This window comes from Mustela putorius, unplaced genomic scaffold (assembly GCF_011764305.1).
Source record: "Mustela putorius furo isolate JIRA1106 unplaced genomic scaffold, ASM1176430v1.1 tig00000460_pilon_pilon_pilon, whole genome shotgun sequence".
NCBI classification, from domain to species: Eukaryota; Metazoa; Chordata; class Mammalia; order Carnivora; family Mustelidae; genus Mustela; species Mustela putorius.
Window position 1 is genome coordinate 14744297 of NW_025421389.1, and position 21138 is coordinate 14765434.

The 21138-nt window shown below is 48.6% G+C and overlaps 1 protein-coding gene across 4 annotated transcripts in view; it reads right to left on the minus strand.

Moving 5' to 3' along the window:
* PKNOX2 (PBX/knotted 1 homeobox 2) overlaps positions 1 to 21138 on the minus strand; it is a 252099-nt gene that overhangs the window by 18283 nt on the left and 212678 nt on the right. For 2 of the 4 annotated variants that reach the window (XM_045080380.1, XM_045080381.1), the window contains 4 exons: positions 14803 to 14991; positions 3535 to 3664; positions 2969 to 3066; positions 2037 to 2156 (listed from right to left, as the gene is read on the minus strand). In XM_045080380.1, the coding sequence (XP_044936315.1) occupies positions 2037 to 2156; positions 2969 to 3066; positions 3535 to 3664; positions 14803 to 14991 (537 nt within the window). The remainder of the gene's footprint in view (positions 1 to 2036; positions 2157 to 2968; positions 3067 to 3534; positions 3665 to 14802; positions 14992 to 21138) is intronic. The other 2 variants (XM_045080382.1, XM_045080383.1) reach the window with 2 other exon arrangements.

Sequence of the window (21138 nt, forward strand, 5' to 3'; positions counted from 1 at the left end):
CCTGTGAACTTTGAAGTCCAAGGTCAGATGGGAGACCAGTTAGGAGGGGCTGATAAGATGACCCTCCGGTTTCAGGCTCAGACTTACATCAGAGGGGAGATGCAAATAGGGAGAGGCAGGTAGCTGAGGCAGAGCCCCGGCTCGGGTGATGGGGGTCAGTTCTGGGTGCTGGCCTGAGCGACTGGGCTAGTACGTAGGGGAATTGGTCAGGCAGCCTCCTCTCCCTCCTAGCCTTTTCTCTCGCTCAGAAGTGAGGCTGGAGGTGTGTTCACATCAGTCAAAAATGCATGGGGTGGGGGTGGTGGGGCAGGAAGGACGGGGCACCAACATTTATTAAGCACCTCAATGTGCCAGGGCCTTGGCAATTACTGAATTGCTTCCTGGTTTTCTTCCCAAGACGTGAGTGTGTCCAGGTTTCAGTCAGAGGTAAAGTCTAGATTGGAGCTCCAGTTTGGCCGCCTAAGGACCCTGTGAGCTTTCTAGCACACCCTCAGCCTGGGGTCACACATCACTGAGCTGTGATGTGTGCAGCCAGCTCTGGACCTATGGTGGGGGGCTGGAGGGAAGGGGGACATGGGAAGCAGAGGAGCGGCTACCGCCATCTTGGGTGTGATGCACCAGTGCATGAGATAGATCCTTCCTCATGGAGTCCCTCTTCCCATGTAGCACAGACGCCGGGCTTGCAGGCCCACTGCAGCTCTCTGACAGTGTGGAAAACCACAACAGGCAGGAGGCCTGGCCATTCCTGCCCCCATCGTCAGCCACTGAGTCAGAGCTGCTCTCAAGAGGCCTGAGGATGGTGCTCGCCCTGGCTCCTGGGCTTCATCACTAGGCTCTGACCTCTTCCCCTCACTTTGACCCTTGGCCTTCCAGCCCCCTCTCTCAAAAGAGAGGGCTGCCTTAGGTTCCTCCTTGTTCTCCAGGTGGTACTCTCAAAGTGGCTTCCTCAGCAAAGCCCTGGGGTGGCCCCAACACCCTAGAGCTGGGGGGATGGACATGTCGGGGGAGAGGCAGAGCCCCAGCCCCACATCGGTCACCACAGAACAGTTCTTACTGTTCACTGGGTGCGTGGGCCTAGCGCTTCTGGGCCGGAGTCCCTAAGATGCCCGTATTGGAGAAACACAACCCAGGCTCAGGCTCCATGGTGTCTGGAGGTACTCCCACTTCAAATAAAGAGCTGTTGATTGACCAAATGATTAATTTCCATGACCGTTTGAATTCTCTCCCCTCTGAAAAAAGAGTTTCCCTCATGCCTGGTTCTACCTCAAGGCCAAGACAGTCTCTTGGTGTTTGTTTTTTATCTAACTTGGTACCTCCATGCCAGGCCAAGACCTCAAAACCTCGTAGACTGCTCAAGCCTGCTGGTGCTTCCAGAATCTACCTCCCCACCCTGGGCGCACAGAGCTGTGGGTGCACATGCTTAAACCCAAGGCTCTGTCGCCCTTTCATAGAAGTGGCCAAAGAGGCTCATGAAGGCAGTCAGTTTTCTGCACCAGAGCTGAGCTGGTTGTGTGAGGAAGGAGATTTCTCTCTGGGCTGCTCCTCTAAACCTGACGGTTGCAGCCACCGCCCTCCAGCATGGTGCCCCATCTGGCCACTCTGATCAGAGGGACAGGGAAAAGGGGACACATATCTGCTGCTACCCTCATGGTGAGGACTCCAGGGAACAGAACAGCCTGGGCTGAGGATCCACATTTTCTTCCCCAGAAGAAGGGCAGGAGAGCATGTGGCTCCCTGTAGCAACCACAATCCTGGCCCCCAGTCCTTAGCTCTCTTCAGAACATGTCTGTCCTCATTCCCTCACTTTATGTCACCTTCTTTGTGGCAGCAGCAAGTACCAGAGAGAGCCTCCCAGCTTGAGGTCCCACCAAAGCCTCTCCTCTCTGCCTTGGCCTCTGGAAGATGAGATCCCTACCAGAGAGCCTCTCTCTGGGCCCATGCCCTCTGTAGATCCAGGGAAGACAGCAGAGTCTGGAACCTGGGGGTTTATTAGTACCCTGTGCTTCACTCCACACCCCCAATCCACGCACACTCACCATGAGATGCTGGAAGAGCCAAGAACGCATTATATTGGTGGCATGCTTGGGCAAGACTCCTCGTTTGTTCTTGGACTTCTTATCCTCATTGTCCAGGAGGGAGGTGAGGTCAAGGTTAACCTTCAGGGCACGTGGAGAAAAAATCAGCATCAGCAGCCTGGCGGGCCAGCAGCTAGGGACTGTTGCCATAGTGACGACAGGCTCTTGCTGCCAACCCCCTTTCCCAACTCATTCTCAGGGCCCTGGGGAGGTCACCTTTCCTTTCACTCTGCACCAGCCCCTCAGAGAATGGGAGACAGGGAGGAGGAGGAGGAAGAGGGGTAGGGAGAAGGGGATGAGAGAGGACACAGAGGAAATGGGGACATGCAGAGGGTAGAGGAGAGACAAATTTGCCAGAAACCATCCACTAGTTATTAGCATTTCTAGGTTACTTTACTGTTTGCAAAGCACCTTACACCCCATTACTGTGATTAGCACTCATAGCAGCCCTGGAAGCTGGTAGGGCTCTGTGCAAGTGGTGTTCATCCCCTCTCTGTGGGTGAGAACTCTGAGGCCCAGACAGGTCAGGTGACTTATCCAAGATGACAGAATTAATGTCACATCTCAGGCCTGTCTTCAGATCTTCCTCCTCCCCCTACCTGTGTGTGCACTCTATCCCACTGAGCTATGGAGTGGCTCGGGCTAGACCAGGGATAGGAGGTGCAGGATCCTTTGATGTAACCCTGAGGGGGAGGGAAATCTCAGGAGTTGATAAAGCCTTTCCAACAACCAGCTTCCCATCTGGAAACTGAGCATAATGATACCTCTTAAAGGAATAACGTGATTACGTAAGTCCCTTGTGTAAAGGGCCTAGCAGGGAGCAAACAGTTATGACTGTTCCCCTCCCCCCACAACTAGTGCACATGAGCACACACCTGTGCACGTACACTCACCTGTGTGTTCTGGATCTGGATGGCTCCCTGGGGGATTGCTTGGGTGACCACCTGACCCTGGGAGGTTACCATGGTAACTGGCTGGTATAAGGCTCCACCTGAGGAGACAACCAGTTTTTGGGTCCCCTGCCATGAGGGTGAGTAGGAGTGAGGGCAAGACGGACTTCCAACTCACTTGGCATTCCCACGTAAATACCTTCAATTCTGGAGGCTCTCAAGCCCCCGTTGGGGAGGGGTGAGGTGGGGTGGGAATGGGGTCCAGAGAACAGAGCCTCTGGTGGGAAGTGTTTGGGGGCAGGGACAACAGCTTTATTTGGTCTTTGAGGGGCTCATGAGACTTTGACCCAAATTTGTTCTAAAATATAACAGTTAGGTCTTGGTGCTAGTCATCTATAAACTTACAGAATGCTGTGGTCAAGAATTGAGCTGGAATCCCCTTCTTGGGAGAGGGCACCCCTCCCATTTCCTAAGATTGTTTGTATGGTACCCTGCCCCCCACCCCCGGAATCCCCTTGGAGCCACCCCTTCTCCTCCCAGGAGTGTTCCCCACAATCCCTTGCACCGACCTGACACCACTTGTGAGTTGACGGTTGTCATGGCGATGTTGCCCTGCTGGAGCGCTGAGGCTGGGACCACAATCCCCTGGGGGTTATTGGAGACTCCAGACATGGAATTGGGGGAATTCTGCAGGAGGTCCTGGCAGTAAGGGAGGCGTGGTTTGTGACAATGTCACTCAATGCCTAGAAGCCACAGCCCCAGATTCCTCCTCTCCCTTTCTCTCTTTCTGTCTTTCCTCCTCCCTTTTTCCTGTTCCATCTAGGGCCCAAATCTGAAAGGCAATTCTCACAGCCCTCTAGAAGCAGTGAATAAAAAGGCTCAATATTGAAACCAACTAATCTACCAACCAACTTACTAACCAACCAACCAGCCAGCCAACCAACCTACAATGTTTATCCACTTAGCTATTCTGTTCTTCTAAAGCCTGAGACACAAATCATCTCATAAACCAGCGGTCCCCACTTTGGCTTCACTTTGGAATTTCCCATACTGATGCCTGGGTTCTGAACCCAGAGGCTGTAATTCAATTCGTTGGGGGTGTGTCCAGGGCTTTGGTGTTTTATGAGCTCCCTAAGTGGTTCTAACATGTGGCCCAGGCTGAGAACCAGGCTTTATCTGCCTAGCACCTCTTCACCCTTCACACTGAACTGTCTCCAGATGCCTTCCTAGATACCCTCTCCCCCCGAGAAACTTACCTCCTCACGTACCTATATCACATTATTTATTATACCCAGCTCCAAGGACAAATGGCTTCCAACATTTTATCTTTGAATCCTGAGCACCTAACTCAGGTGCCTGGCACACAGCGGACACTAAAATTGTTGTTCAATAAGAATAATATAGAAACAGCCGCCCTCGCCTCTTTACAACCTGCCTTTAGGGCATGTCATAGGAGCCTCGACCTCAAGCCACCCTTCAGCACATTTCATCGATTCCTTCCTCTTCCCCAGGCTGCCAGCCCAGAATCCCACTGCAGACAGAGGCCCCCTTTTGCCCCACGCTGTCAACCTGCCAGGCCCCATTTTTGCCAGGAAACAATCCTTGCTGTTTGTTTTTGCAGCCGCCAAAGCAGATAAGAACATTTATTTCTGGCACTCTGGTTGCCTCGTCATTGCCATGTCACAGCTGGGCCAGGAAGGGCTTGGACCTGATGCTGAGGGACTCCGCATGCCATGCTCGAGGGGAGGGAGCTTGGCCACAGCCTCCAGGAAGCAGCAATAAACCCTCCCTGCCTGGGGGCTGGGTGCTAGCTAGATGGGGAGAATTTGTGGTGTGTGAGAGGAGGTTGGGGTCTCCAGGTTTTCTTTGGAGAAAGCAAGGAAGGTGGCCAGTGAGGTGCCATGGAAGGAGTGGTAGGAGACCTGCCTGGGTCTCTGGGCTCCTCTGACCACAGTGCCTCATCTGAAAATGGCTTGAACCACATAACCTCTCTGAAGACCATCAAGGGCTGACACTGTCATGCTCACAGCTTGGAGTCCTAACGCATGAGCTGTAAGAATTTAGACAAGTAAACAGTCAAGAAAATAGACTACCACTGGGGGAAAAGAAGGCCCCAAGCTTCCTAACTTTCATTTTAGGACTGGGGGAGAAGCTTGGGCTTTCAGCCTCCAGGGAAGGTCTAGAGTTTCTTGGAGCCAACTTTTGGTCTTCCCAACTCAACCGGTTCAAGTCTAATACTGAGGCCCACTTTCCGAAACCTAAAAACTGGAAGAGCCTTTAAATGCTACATATTCCAACTCTCTGAGCACAAATAAGGAACTGAGGCTTCTTAGAAACCCAAGAGACTCACCCAAGACCTCCGGCCAGTTCACAACAATGGGACTAGAACACAGCCCTCCTTCAACCACAAACACTGAATACCCACCCTGTGCCAAGAACCGGGCTACAAGGTGCTCCTGGAACCACAGGGGCTCAGTACATAGTTACTGGAGGCAAGGTGAACAGGTGAAACACTCAAACCCCAGAAGTACAGAGGAAGCATGGGCACGAGAGCAAAGACCATGGATTTGGGAATCAGCAAATCCCAGCCCTTCTGGGAGCATCAGTCTCGTTTATAAAATGTGTCTGGCTCAGCGCTGACATCCAGGAGCCCTCAAAGCCTGTTTTCAGCTCTGTCTCCATCTAAGGTTGATTCTGCCCTCATCCCAATACCCTTGCCAACCATTCTCACAGGATGTAAACCAATGCCGATGTTATTTGAAGCTGAAGCAAAGTTAGAAGTTAAATGTAACAGAAGAGGGTGTTGTCCCTCTATGCCTTTCACCCTAAAACTAATGGAAAGGACTTTTCAATTCTCTCTCTCATCTGGAAACTTCATGCCATGGTGCTCCTCATTGGGGAAAGGCATTTGGGAATTTCCAACATAAAAAGTTGCCCCAGACTTTTTTTCCCCCGAAAAAAGGTTTCCAGCAAGGTTAGGAAAACACAAGTGAAACAGTAAAATAAATACAAGATGTGTGCCTTGGGATTCAACCAACACACATTTTTGCTAGCCAGAGGCAGAAGGGTGAGCTATCCCCTGGATACTTCATCTACTTATTCAGACTCTGGCTGGTTCCCGGCCCTGTGGTCTTGCAGGCCTGCGTGCCAGGTTCTGGGCTTGGGTAGTTAAAGGCAATTTATGCATTAGATCAGATTCTTCTCTTTTCTATCGTCTCCTCCCACTCGGGGGTCATTGGTTGGGACATGCTGAAAGGCAGCCAAGCTCAGCAAAGGAATGGAGAAGAGACGTTCAGGGACAGAGACCACAGGAAGGGCCAGGGATGGCTCCATTGTAGCTGGGCAAAAAAGAGGAAGAAAAATCTGGGCGTCCCCGAGGTCTGGGGAAATAATATCCAACCCCTACATTTGTAAATATGACCTATTTCACATACTGGCCTGAGCCCTGTCGTGTTTTCAAAGACACAGAGTTTCAGGGTCATGGAACCAGACCCTCTGCGATCTGTATTTGTAAAAACTGCCCTCGGCTGGTCCCAAAGGTCAACGGTTCTGAAACTACCTATGTATTACACACGTTGAATATTCACATTCTTTTATCATGCTATTTCATTTTAATGAAATACTCCCACACTACTGGGAAAGATGATTCTATTTGCCTGCAGAGCAAGTAAGGCCCCGAGAACCGAAGTGGCTTCCTAGAGTCACACAGATGTGCCTCGAACCCAGGTTCTTTGGCTCTGAGTACAGCACTGACGCTTGCTTGGAGAGATGTGCTTTGGAGTCAGATACCCAGGCTCGACATAAGCAGGGTGCCTGGCACACGTCAGCACCCAATAAGTCACTTTCCACTTCCTTTGGCTAAAGCCACTCAGCGAGGGAGCTGAGTTTGGCACAGCCAGGATTTTAAACCTGTTCAGAAGGTCCCAGAGCTGCTTGGGTTCTCAACTTTGCAGCAGTGGAGACTGAGCCGGGGCTGCGTACTGAGCCGTGGGGGTCAGTCCTCGTTTTGTGCCCCCTTCATTCCTGCCACCTTGCCCAAGACATTCCTGGGCCCCGGCCAAGCCCCAGAAGTGGGAGCTGTGCCTCGGCCTTGGACGAGCTCTGTGACCTGACTGCAGCCATTCCGGGGGAGCCCTGGGTCTGGCTCTCTGGAGCTTTTGCCTCTGCGGAGACAATGGGGCTCTGAATCTCTGGGAAGAGTCTAGGTCTTCCATACTGTGGCAGCAATGGAAGCCCCTTAGGGAGAAAATGCTGGCTAAGCACACAGTATTTTTATCTTCTTGACAGCTTCCTCTTGGGGCTCATCAGACTCCCAAGCAGGTGGGTGATGCTCTGTCTGGACCCAAATAGGGCTGTTTCCTTCTAGTCTCCTTAGCGCCCATAAAGAGGTGAGAAGAACATGTTATAGTTTTAGGGACATTCTTCAGCATCCAGAGTCTCACATTCCTGCCCAAATTGTCCAGGAACCAGGGGCTCTGCGCTGGTTATCTAGCTTAAGAACTCCAGGAACCAGGGGCTCTGCGCTGGTTATCTAGCTTAAGAACTCTGCCTCGTCCCACCAAGAACATGGCCGTAGTGTCCCTGAGCCTCTGCAAAATGCTAGAAGCCTGGCTTTCTGGTGGAGCCATCCCACTAAACTGGGGTGTGTGTGAGCTCCTACCTTCTAGTATTAAGATTTGCTTTCCAAAGCAGGACAAGGCCCTAAAGCTGAAAACTTCCTTGGAGTTTTCTGGGAATGATGTCTCCAGGTCTGGACCAGGTGACCCAGGACTTGGATGAAAACCCACGAGCTAGGCTCCACAGGCCTCCCAGAAGCTGTGACACTGCTGATCCTCGTGCGCTGTTTCCCTGAGACACAGAGAGGCAGAGAGCCTCTCAGAAGCAGGCCAAGCAAGGTAGGGGAGCAGCTTTAGAACGGCCCAGAGCTCGCGCCTCCTTAACCCTACTTGTGGACCAGCTGCAAAGCCTTCACTGCCTCAGGCCATCAGTCACGGTAGGGGTGAGTTTTATTCCTAATCTCATTTTGGAACAACAACAACAAAAAGATGATTTGTTCAAAAGGAAGGCCTTCCTAAGAAAAAGTGAAAGGTTCTAGGATTGCTTTTGGAAGCACAGGGTGTTGGGGTGGGGCGTTTGTGGTGCAAAGGAAGGGACTGTGGCTATGAACTCTGACCTCATGGTCTGATGTTGGTCCAGAGGGAGCCGGCCCAGTCCCTGGAGCCACCACTCTTCACTGTCAATAGGGAAAGGGCTTCTGTGGCTGGGGAAACAAAATTCCCACTAAAGGAAGAAATTCCCGGAATAAACTGATGGGAGGAAGAAAGGAAGGCAAAGACAGACAGAAACATTTTCCTTTAAGTACTTTTGAAATAGCTGGAATGTTTATCTTACTAGGAGGCCTGTAGAACAGAGGACATGAACTAGATGACAATGCAAAGGTCATCCCGACTGAGGATTTAGAAAAACCAATGCCATTCCCTAGAATCCATTGTTTGTTGGGGGTGGGTGGGTGAACAGGTGTGGAGGGGGTAGGAGTTGGGAGGGGACAGCACTACCCATGGGGACCCACTGTCTGCCATCCACCCCTAGGCCACTAGGGGTCTCTGCTGATCCACAAGCGCAGACTGCGCTCCCCCAAACCTCTCCAAGCCTCCCAAGAGGACAGGTCTGTGGGCTAACTGGCCTGGGCTGGGGGCTGGGGACTGGTCTGGGGTACCTTACTTCTGCTGGAAAGCTTGTCCAGACTCACTCTGGGCATGCCCGTGGCCCAAGCTCTTGACTTCTTCAGTGTTTCCTGTTGGTCTGATATACTGCACATAAAGCATAATGGTTCTCTGTCTTATGCACGTGTCTTCTTTCCTTAGCTTTGGTTGCAGCTATTTTGAGGGAAAGAGGGTTCTTTCTTTGAATTCCCCCAAGCTGCCGACCACAGTGTTGGGTGCACAACAGATGCTCAATAAGCGCAGGGCCTGACTGGGCTTTGGCCCGGGATGGGGAGTGTGTGTATGTGTCTTAGTGGGGAGGAGAGGTTGCCTCTGTCCTCAGACACACTGTTCCTGGCAGTGTCCTTCCATTCTGGCAGGGCCAGAGTCCTGTCTTTGGCTGGGAAGGGCTGGGCTCCCAAACTCAGGAAAGCCAATCACATGTAAACAAGCCACCTAATCCAGTGGCTGTTTCTCTCCTGCTGGGGGCTTTAGTCTCAAGGGAAAGGCGCTTCTGGCCTGTGGGGACAAGTGGCAGCTGCTGCTCTTAAGGAACATTCCTTCTCGGAAGAAGAGAACTGCTCAGGTTTCATTGGTCTGGCAGGAAGGGCGGTCCTCATGGTCTCCTGGCGCCCTGAACTGGAGGGCTGGGGGCTGGGAAGTGGTGGAAAGGACAGCATTGGTGGCTGTGGCAGGAGGGAGGCAGGGTAGCTCCTGGAACTCTACTTCCTGTTACTGTGGTGTAGGGGTGCCTCCTTCCCACCTCAGTGGTGATCCTGCAGGGTAGATCACTTCCCCCTCCTCCCATCAGCCTTAAAACTCCCTAGTCAAATCCTCAGGATCCTTGGCCACTGGGCAGAACTTCCGGGGGCTTGACTGAGGTGACTGCCTCCTACCTCCCTGACCTCCTGCTAATCTTAAAAATGCAAACTTCCTGTAGGTCTATAGGCAAGTCCACCTGCTCCAGGCAAGGGTGTACTCACTAGTCCCCTCCCTATTTTTTTTAGAGAGTTAGCAGAAATGTACCTTTCTAGTTTTCAAATCACTGCTCTACAGCCAAGTGGGGTCACCCCTCCATACCCAGGGCCCAGGACCCCTGGTTCTTCCTATGTGTCCCCCCGCAAAAAATCAATACTCTCTCTATATATAGTATTATATATAATATTAGTAAGTAATATAATAAGTAGAACACAGTTTCCAGCATAACCTATCTCAGTCTCTGCTGTTTACCTGAGCCAGTGTCTGAACTTCTCTGAGCTTCTCTTTCCTGGGGTAGAAAATAATGTGCCCTCTCAGCCTTGCTGTGAGGAGTAAATAAGGTAATATACATAAAGCACCCAGTACATACAGTCTAGGGAAGGTTCAGGAAATATTGACATTCTCCCCAGTTCTTCCTGGGGCAGCACAAGATGTGGCTACTCAATTAGTTTGCCTCCAACATGTTTCCAACATTTGCCCCATCGCCTACATTCCCTATTATGTCTCACATCTTTGGTGACTGGCCATCATTTTCAGCCTTGCAGCACAGCCATTGTTAGGTTCGGAGGTCAGAGATCATGTCACACCCCCTTTGAGGTCCTTGGAACTCAGCAGGCTCAGTTGTGCTTGAACTGATGCACGGGGCAGAAATGAATGACCGCTCATCCTCTAGCAGCTTCTTTGCCCCAGGAATTCTGAAAGGCTGTCTCTGTTCCTTGCCTTCTCCTAGACGTCTCTCTACACCGGGAACACTCACTTTTGGAGCTCCCAGATAGCCTACCACTCCTCCTCCTCATCCCCTTTCCTGAAGAAGTCCTTCCAAGGCCACAGAATCTGCAACTTCTCCAATCACAATGGGCAAAATCTTCCTGCTGGCCTTCCTAATCCATGCTGAGGTTTGCTCATTTTGTCTCCAGGCAGGAACAGGCTGTGGCTGTGAGAGTGGGCAGGTGGGGACCAGGCCTTCTCTGGGGGCAGAGAGAAGGAGGCTAAGCAGTGACTGGCGTAACCGGAAGCCACACATGTTTGATCCAGACCTCTTCTGTGGCTCCTCTCCCTATCTCTGGCTACTCCTTTCCTGCCTTCCTCAATGTCCCCTTACTCTGGAGTCTTCTGTGGCTCACATAACTTATCAAGGTCCACAGGTGTGACTCACAGCTCCCTTGTACTGAGACTGGGAGCTCCTTCTGGATAATTCATTCATGCTCTCATAGGATCATGCTCGGTGACTGAGAACTTCAGCTCAGTCCAATTCAGAGCAAGGTGGGAATTAATTCTCTCCAGTGGGATGGTTTGGTTGGTTTGGTTTATGCCCTCTAGGAAAGCCGGGAGAAGCCCGTCCAACAGGAACTGGGAGTCTAGGATGAGCCTCCTTACTGAGGAGGCTGCCCCAGCAAGAAACCTGGATTCAGAGGTGTGAGGAAGCTGGGATGTCTTCAGGGGCAGGTGGAACAGGATGGCTTCCTGGAGCATGGAAAAAACCAGCTGTGGCCCAATTTCTTGGGAATTCTAGTTCAGCTTGTGGGCTTGGTGGAAGCCGTCTCCCCTACTCCCTACTTGCATCCCACCCAAGAGAAAGCTCACATTCAGAAAAGGAAGTCCGAGCAGGGAAGGTGCCCAGCTGCCATAGAGCTGAATGGGGACATGGTATGGCATGGGGGGGGGGTAAATTTGAATAAAAAAATCTCCCCTACTTTGCAACACAAGGCCAAATGATTAGCACACAGGGAAAACCATGAACCAGCGGTTTGCAACAAAGCTGGCAGGCCGCTGGAATGTTGATACTGAAGCTCATGCTCCAGAGGGGAGACACCCCTCCCTGGGCCAGGCTGGTGCTCAGTGCGGCTATTTCAGGCTGGGGGGATTAAGGCTGAACCATGACGAATGTGAACCATCGTATGTGTGCGTGCGTGTGCTTGTCACGCACACACACACACACACACACGCATGCCCCAGACACTCCTCTCTTCTCTCCCATACTGGTTCCCAGGCCGGCCTCCTGCACAGAAAGTCTCTTGGCAGCCGAGGCCTCTCCTTCCTGGGGAAGGCCCAGCTAGCGCCGCAGCCCCCAGCTCAGGGACAGTGACAGCAGCCTGCCCTGGGACTGTGGACAGCACGTGGCGCGTCCTACGCACTGTCCCTCCTCCACAAGCCTGGCTTCGCACTGACCCCGTACCCCCTAGCCTGTCCCTTCACCCCCCACCCCTCTGCTGCTGTTGTTCCTTTTCTCTCTCTTTTTCGCCTCTGGCCTTCTCAGCCTCTCTTCCCTTCCCTCTGCTGCCCTTCCTCTCCAGATCTTCATCCTTCCTCTGCTCCCTCTTGAAGGTTACCCTCCAGAGTTGTCTTTCTTTCCCTTTGTCTTTCTTCTGATTTCTCCTTCCCTCTTTTGGCTTCCTCTGGCCCCTCTTGATCTGTTGCCATCTGTCTCCTTGTCTTACTTCTCCCCACAGATATTTACTAGCTGTCAATGAATCGGACCTTGGGTTAGCTGCCACCAGGCATGGGTTTTAATTGTATATATAAAACACTGTCTGTACTCAAAACATGTCTGTTATCTAGGAGAGGAGAATGACCCTTATACCAGCGACGCTGAGATAAAGTCGCATGTGATATTTATATATAAGTGGTCCCCAGGGCTCCAGCACTTAGTTGGGAGAAAGAAAAGGCCTTTCTGGATGGGGCATCAGAGAGGTCTCCTGGGGAGAGCAGCCTTGTTGCTGTACTGGGGAAGAGGCTGGGTTTGGTGGTGCAGAGCCACGGAAGGGTTGTCAGAGTAGACTGGCCTGGGAAAATGCAGCCCTGGGAGAGCCTTCACTATCCGGCCAAAGGATGAGAAAAATCTGAGGACAATTGGAGCTTTTGAGCAGGACAAAGACATGAACAGGGCCTTAGGACCATAAATGCAGCAGCAGAACCTGAAAAGGCATGTATAGGTGTGTTTATGTTTGTGGTGCGTAGGCACGTGTGTGGAGTGCTGAGGGCTAGCCATAGAGGACAGGTAACCGGGCTGGGAATCTACCACAGCAGCCTGAAGCCACTGAAGTCCCAGCTAAGTAGGTGGTGGCAGGCAGAGGCAATGAAGGGACAAGTCTGAGAAGTTCCAAATAGGAACACCTTGCCCCAACGCCTTGTCTTTTTTTTCGAGCTGTCTTTGTTTTTGCCCGATTGTCTGAGTTCCTCTTTCTAAGCAGATCAGAAGCCTTTCTCTGGTGTGGCTACCCCAGGGCCAGCTTCACTATTAGGCAGAGATCTGATATTTACAATGACGGGAATCAAAGTTCTCTCCTCTTTCCTCAAAGCTCAGAGGCCCCGAAGGCTGGGATCTCCCAGGAGGACTGACTTTCGCAGGCAGCGTCTGTGCGCCCTGGCTCACCCAGAGCCTGTGTTACCCTTCTCTGCCAACCCTGGGTCCCCAGTGGCCCTGCCTGCTGCAGACTGACTTGTCAGCCCCAGGACCCCAATCTGGAGGGGGCTGCTGTGGCTGCTAAGCCCTCTGGCCCTCCTCTCCTCCCCCACTACCCTAGTACACCCCCAATGTCAGTGCACGAGGTAGACTTGGAGAGCCCAGGAGGGGAAATCCAGAGCCTCTCCAAGGACCTGATTATTTCCAAAGACTTGTGCTAATTTTCTGATATGATCCTCACATCTCTGTGAGGCACTAAATCCTCATTACTTTTCCTGACCGATGCATTCTAATTAGATCAACACTTAAAAAAAATTCACAATAGCCACAGGATGGCTTTCCATCTCATTAACTCCTCACTTATTATTTTCATGAAAATTACTGATAAAAATGTGCATCTCCATTTGCTGAGGCCTCACAGCCTCCTCAGCTCCTATCTTGCATCTCTCCCGTCACCGGGGCTGTGCAGCGTCGCCATGGTAACCCACAATAATAGAAACTAATAAATTACAAACGAGATGCTCGTTGAGCAATTATTGTCCTCTTTTATGCAAGTTTCTTGCTAATTTTGATCATAAGGGAAAGTACAATAAGACTCTGAAGGAATGAGTCTATTTCAAGAGAATATTAGCTAGCAGAAGCCTGGGCGGCTGTTTTTAGATCTGTAATAAAGTGATTTGGTGATTTCAAGCAACAGGAAGAGGAAATAAACTTCTTGCCTCGTGTCCCATGCAGTACTCACTGTAGAGTCCCACAGAGATCCTTCTGAATTTGTGCAAGCAGGGCTGACCTTCTAGAAGGCCCCTGACCCTTCCCTTGCCTCTACAAGCTGGAGGAATGGATAAAGTGTGCTGGTCCCTAAAGCTTAGAGATAAAAATGGCACCACCTTTCTTAGACACTTTTTCGAGTGCCCATTATCTTGAGAGTTTATCCTTTTCCCCACACCTGATTTGTCTCAGGAGAGGAGGGTACAGTAAATCTCCTAGGGCCCTCCATGTGTCTGTCCCAGACTCGGGAACTCAGCGGGAGGAGAAGAAAGCGGTGAGCTATGGCTTACGTAGATGTGGGTGAGTTTGGTGGAAAAGTACCACCAGGCAGCTTTTTTTTTTTTTTAGCTCCGTAGGTTTGGGGAATATATTCCACCCTGGAGAGAAGAGCCCATTCTCCCTCAAAACACAAAGTTGCCATTTATAGGTTCCCCAGTTCCCGGGATGAAGGGGACTCTTGGGAGATGGGTGGCTGGAGGTGACATTCCCAGTGGTCCTGAAACTTAGGAAGACAGATGAGCCAGGGTAGGGTGAGCAACTGGAAAATGAGCTGGCAGAAGCAGAAGCAGTCGCATGGGAAGCTGTCTTCATCTATGAAATGTGCAGGATTCAGGGAAGGACAAAACCCTCCTTATCAAGAACACAGAGAGGTCAGCAAGCCCTCTTGAGAAGTGTGCGGGGCTAAGAGGTGGGGGTCCATTCCCGGCTCTGCCCCAGCCTCATCTCAACACTTATGTGCATTTCTTAGGCTATCTTGGGCCAGGAACCCAGGAATCACTTTGGTCATTTTCTAAGGAATACCCATGCCCCAGTATGGTGAGTTCTGGGGCTGCCTGATGAGCAGGAGTGGATCACAGCAGGGCTTTTGTGCTGAAAGGGTCCAGTGAGTCTAAGCTACACTACTAGGCCACCAGAGAACCTTCACACATTCCTACACCCAGCTTAGGAGCCTAGTTTAGGACATAGGACCCAGCCCAGTGTGTTACCTGTGAGTGAAGGTTTATAGAGGGCTGGTTGGGGGAGTAGGGTCCCCCGAGGTCATTCCTGAGCAGGTTGTCACTGTGCATCTTGGTTTTGAGGCAGGTGATGTACCGGTTACAAAAGTCCTTGCAGAGTTCATTGACTTTCTCCAATTCCAGCAGGTGAATTCTCAGGACCTGGATTGCCTTCACCATCTGGGGAGAGGAGGGAGAGCTGAGCCTGGTGTTCAGATCACATTCCTCCTGCTGCCTTGACTTCCCGAGCCCCAAGGCCACCAGCGGAGAGAAACCCATGCCCTGCTCTGGGTATAAAGTTTCTCATCCACTGGATTTCAGTTCTAGCTACGGTGGCCTGCTGATGGTTTGCATGCTTTGAGCCCACTGTTAACACAACCGCTCTTGAGTAAAGGGTACTCAGAGAACCGTACAGCTAAAAGCCCAGGTCTCTAGCCCCAACCCTGCCAGTCATTGCCTGGGGGGGCTTGGGCAGTTGCTCTGCACCTTGTTGTTGGAAGAGTGGGTATAATTAAGTCCCCTGTAACAACCATCTAGGTTTGTGGAAAGGATTGTAGGAGGGAATGTAGAAGCTGCGAAGTGTGGAACGCTGAGCAGGCATGAGGAAGATGGGGATCAGAGCTCTTGTGGGAGCCTCTAGGAGTCAGGGACTGTCTATTCTTAAGCATGTATTCTGAGGGCCTCATGTGACACAGGTCACCTTGCAGAGGCCCCATTGCTACTTGCTGACTGACGGGATCATCCCGCATGACTTAGCTGGGCTCTGAACAGCGAGCTGTCCACAGCGGCCTTTTCTGTGCCCTTTGGATTGTGGTACGCGTGACTGTCTCTCTTCAGATGGATACTCCTCACCCTTCATGGCAACAGGAGAGTTCTCAGTTTGGGCTTTTCTCTTCATCATTGTTATTATTAGAACAAGAAAAGTGCGACAGGAAGTTTGGAAAGTCAAGGAGGGAAATAACTGTCCTTGACCCATCACCCTAAAAGAACGATGATTTTCTTTTTTTGGTCTTTTCCACAGGCATCTATTTTAACATTGCTTTAGTCACCTTGTGCTTACAACTTTGTTTCCTGTTTTCCCCTTAGTTTATCAGTTGTATTTTTCTACACAGCAGCACGGTGTTCTCTATTGTCACTTCTGGCCTTCGAGCTTCTAGAAGGGAGAAAGGGTGTCTGATTTTCTTGCTATGTTATCATTGGCGCCAACACTCTGGACACTGAGTAAATATTTGCTGAATGGGTAAAAGTTACTGAGTAAACATATTTTTAATTGTTGCCTATTATTTCACATGTGTCCTCCTTAACCAATCCCTCATCATTGGGCATTTAGGCTATTTCCAATTTTTCAATTTTATAAAAAATGTTATAGTGACTGTTTTCCAAGCTTTCTACTTTGATTCATGTGTCTGCCTATTTCCTCAGAGTGAACTCCCAGAAGTGACAGGAAAAAAAGTATGGACATTCTTTCGGCTCATGATAAATACTGCCAAATTGCTTTTCAAAAAAGCGTGTTCAAATGATTCTGGACCAATTGGACATTCACAAGTAAAAACAAACAAACAAACAAAAAACCAAAACCTTGATTTAAGTCTCACATTTTATATAAAAATTAACTCAATTGGACCACAGACCTAAATATAAGATAAAACTATAAAACTTTTAGAATAAAAATGCAGGAGAAAATCACGAGTTCCTAAGAGTGGATTAAGAGGTCTTAGACTTGACCACTCAAATTTGACCCAGAAAAGGAAAAACTGATAGATTAGAACTCATCAATATTTAAAAAGCTTGCTCTTCAGGAGATCTTGCAAAGAAGGTGAGAAGGCAAACTATAGATTGGAAGAAAATACTTGCAAACCATATATCTGTCAAAGGACTTCTTTCTAGAATATATAAAGAGCTTTCAGAACTAAACAATAAAAGAGCAAGCAACCCAGTTAGAACAAGGGAAAAAGACAACATCAGACATTTCACTGAAGAAACACAGATGGCAAGTAAGCACATGAGAAGATGTTCAATGTCATTAGCCATCAGGGAAATGCAAATTAAAACCACAATGAGATATCACTCACACACCTATCAGAATGGTTAAAATAAAAAATAGAGATTAACACCATGGCCAAGAACCAGACACTGGATCACTCATACATTACTAGGGGATGTGAAAAATGGTTCAGCCACTCTAGAAAACAGTGTAACAGGTGTTTTTGAAACAAAACTACATATATGCTTATCCTACACCCTGCAGTTATCCCAGGGAAATAAAATATATGTTCACACAAAAACAGTTTGTGAATGTTCAAAGCAGCCTGTTCTAACAGCCCCAAACTGGAAACAACCAAAATAAACTTCAACAGGTGAATGGATGAAGACACTGTGGTACGTCCATGTCATGGACTACTAGTTAGCAACAAAAAGGAACAAACTATTGATACACTCAGCAACTTGGATGGATTTCAAAAGAATAATTATGGTGAGGGGAAAAAAAGCCAGTCTCAAAAGGTTACCTACTGTATGATGCCATTTATCCGACATTCTTGAAATGACAACATTATGGAGATGAAGAACAGATTGGTGGTGGCCCGAGGGTGCAGTGGGGGAGGGAGGGAGGAACTGGCAGAGGGAGGGAGGAAGTGTTCTCTCTCTTGACTGTCAGAGTTTACATGAATCTGTATCTGTGATACAAAGGCACAAGGCTAAACATGCACAGGAGTGCATGTAAAAAGGTGTCATCTGAATCAGATCTGTGGATTGTATCACTGTCAATTTCCTGGTTGTGAAACTGTATGCAGTTATGCAAGAAGGGAATCAGAACTTCTTTGTATTAGTTCCTAGAACTGTATGTGAATCTGTAATTACATTGAAATGAAAAATGGAAAAAAGGGTGGGGCCTGTTGCCATTGGAGACCCACTGGTGTTGACTTAAGCAGTATCTAGGGAGTCTCTGTGTAATCCTACCCTCCCAGCTGTTGGCTAGCATCTTGACGCCTAGGAATCAAGGCAGGTAATCTCTCCCAGAGAATTTTGACGGTCAGGTGTGAGCAGAACGACATGACTGGACACTGGTGCCATGCTCCTCTCTGAGTTTCATAGACATTTCTAGTGGGGAACGATTGAGTAGTCCCTGGGTTAGCTTTTAGATTGCGTGATGGGCAGGAATGGTGCCTAACTAAGGGCTCTTGGAGTACTGAATTAGACTAAGTGTCACTCAAAGACAGTAACCAACAATTTTGTGTCTTCATGCAGGGCTCAATCCTAGGAACTTATCCTAAGAGAGTGCTCCCTCCCTTTTGCCTGAGATCAAAAGAGACTGTGGTCTCCCATGCAAAGAAGAGTCTCGTGACTTTAGAATGGCTAATTTGGTACTGAAAGAACATTTGCTCTCAATTTTCTACTTGATTTTGGCCATGGATATCTTGGTTTATGTCTTTCAGAATAATTAGCACCATACAAAAGCATTTAGTAAATGCTCATTGACTGCTTGATAACAATACCCAAACCTGTCTTATTCTTACTGTCTCAGACACTGTGTTAAACCTACCACATGCCTTCTCCTATTTATACCACACGACCACCTCTGCAAGGAGGCACCATGATTGCCCATATTTTATAGTTGAAGAAAATGAAGCCCAGAGATATTAAGTTTTCTGTGTTTAGAGCCACATGGCTGGTAAGTGGTAACACTAGGATGTGAAGCCACGTGTACTATGTTGCTCCCAAGATGGGCTCTGCAGATTTGTGTAGATGGAGAAAAACAGTCTGAAGGGTACAGGATTTGGGAGTGGCCCAGTGATGGGAAGTATAGGGTATGAGGAAGACCAAATAGCTTTGGGGACATTAAAGTTTAGGATTTCCAGAGTCCTGCCTGGTAATGTTTCCTCATTCGGCTACTCTGGTTCTTCATCTCTCACTCCTGGCCTAGCTTACAGGAGTCAGAGTACTTCACCAATGTAGATGTCTGCCTCCTCCTGGGTAAAAAGAGAAGGTTGGACTATCAGGTGCTTTCCATTTTCTGCTTGCCTGAACATGACTTATGCCCTCAGTTCACAGACGGGGCTGGTAGGGGCCCTGGGAGATGATCTGGGCTGGCGTCTAGGTGAGAGACCAAACTCTCTAGGATACATGGCTGCTCTTGTCTGAGGCGCTCCCAGTGACAGCCTTCACTTCAAGTCCCTTCTATTTCTCTCAGCCTGCTGATTGAGAAGTTCTTTCTCACATGTACCAAGATCTCTCCTGCCTGAGTCTGAAGCACCTACCAGGCTTCTGCAGGCACCTAGAACCTCTAATGCCTCCATCAATACAACCTCCCTTAATTTAATATTATCCATTCAACACAAATAAGGAGTTTCACTCTATGCTATACAGGGAACAAGGCATTTGACTTGAAAAAATTGTCCAACTGGTTTTGTGTTCTCCAGACAAATATCATCCTAAGTCCTTAAACCTTTCTTCTTTTTCCTTTTCCTCTTCTCTTTTCCCTTCCCTTCTCTTCTTCCATTTCTTCTTTCCTTCGGTCTCCGAGCTCTCCTTTACTGGACTATTCCTTTTTTAATCAAAATTTCACTTACTCGTTTGGTTTTAAATCTACATACAAGCATCTACCACAAAGAAAGGTGTACATATCTACTCATTTATTTTCTAAAACATAGCCAATAAGTACTTATTAAAAAAGAATCAGAAAGTACCAACACATAAGACAAAAAGACAAAGTAAAATCTACGTAGAATGGTTTTGTTCAAATGAAACACACAAGGAGCTTACACCACATTTGGCACCCAGTGGTCAAAAGCGGACCTACTTTTTGGTCTAACAAAGCACAGTCGAAGGATGACTTTTTTATGGGATAATAGGCTTGGTTTAAAGATTTAAGAAGGGAGAGTAAATCATAATGGTATTCCGAGGCAATGAGGAGGACCTATTCAATATTAGAGACAAAGATGGGCTGTACCATTAGTGGGGTGGCTGGTGGGCAGAAGCAAATCTGTGGGGGTTGTTGTCAGACACCCTGAATCCAGGCCTATTGTTTACAAAATTGGGTGTTACTGGGCCACGAGTTCTGTGAGCCTCAACTTCCTCATTTGGAACATGGGGATAAAGATCATTGCTTGCTTTTAAGAGTTGATTAAGGCTAAAGGCAATAATGATGTGAAAGTATCTTAGAAACCAGAGGGAAGCAAGTGCATATAATTTTTTAAATCTCTTTTAATAATTTCTAATATCCTGTTGGCTTTTCTACTGTTCTTTCGTATTCAGCGAGTAGAAAAAGAATCATTCCCGGTGTTTTTTCTCCTGTATTTATGTTTAATAAATCACCCTCTATCCTACGTGTTTGCAATTTTGGGTTTTTGCTTCTAAATCAGAATAAAACTCTGATTTATTAAACTATTTTTCTAAGTGATCAATGCCATATAAAAAGTTATTTCAAATCTTCTAGAGCAATAACAATTCCATTTAATTTAATACCATCATCAAACGTGATGGATGTGTTCTCAATCCTTCCCCCTAAGTCTTGCTTCACCTCCAGCTTCTCTCTCTGCTTTTTCTTCCAAAATAAACAGCCCTTTTCTACTGAGAGGTACCCTTCAAAAAAAGCAAAATGAGAACTGACCTTATATTTTAGTCTTACACCCCTGCACACTAGCTCCTCACTGGTCCCAGGAGAATACACAAGGACTGGGGCATCTTGTGGGCTATGAAGTTGCACGGTGGGATGTCCCAAATCTATTATTGCCTGCCTGCTGATTTTGGATGACCTGTTTAACTCTATTTGTAAAATTGAGGATGATAATACCTACCCTGTAGAGTGGGTATGAAAATTGAATAAAATGATATATGCAAATGTTCTGGGCACATAGTAGCTATTTGATAAATGCCTTTTCTTTATGCCAACACTCTCCCTCATCCCACTACCCCAAGTTCCTTTCTAAAAAGTGGCCTTCTGTAGGGTTGTGGCTTTTGCCCTTCATAGTCATAAATCCTTGCCTTCCAAAACACACACATACACACACACAACACACACATATATATACATCACTTTATGATTTGCAAAATGCTTTTTTCATCATTATCTCATTTGAATCTCACAACCACGGGGACTCAGGTGACCTAAATTTCATGCAGCAAGTTGGGGGGCAAGTTCTTTTCACCTTCTCCTCCCTCGGCAAGTTGGGAAGCTGGAACTACTCTCCCTCACTTACATACAAGAGAGTTTCTAAACTTGCATTCCTTAAAGTGCTCAGATATTTCCTGTGGGTCATTAGGGCAGCCAAAGCTAAAATCAAACCAAAAATTGTTCCCGAACCGGCCAGCTGGATCTGAGCAGTTGGA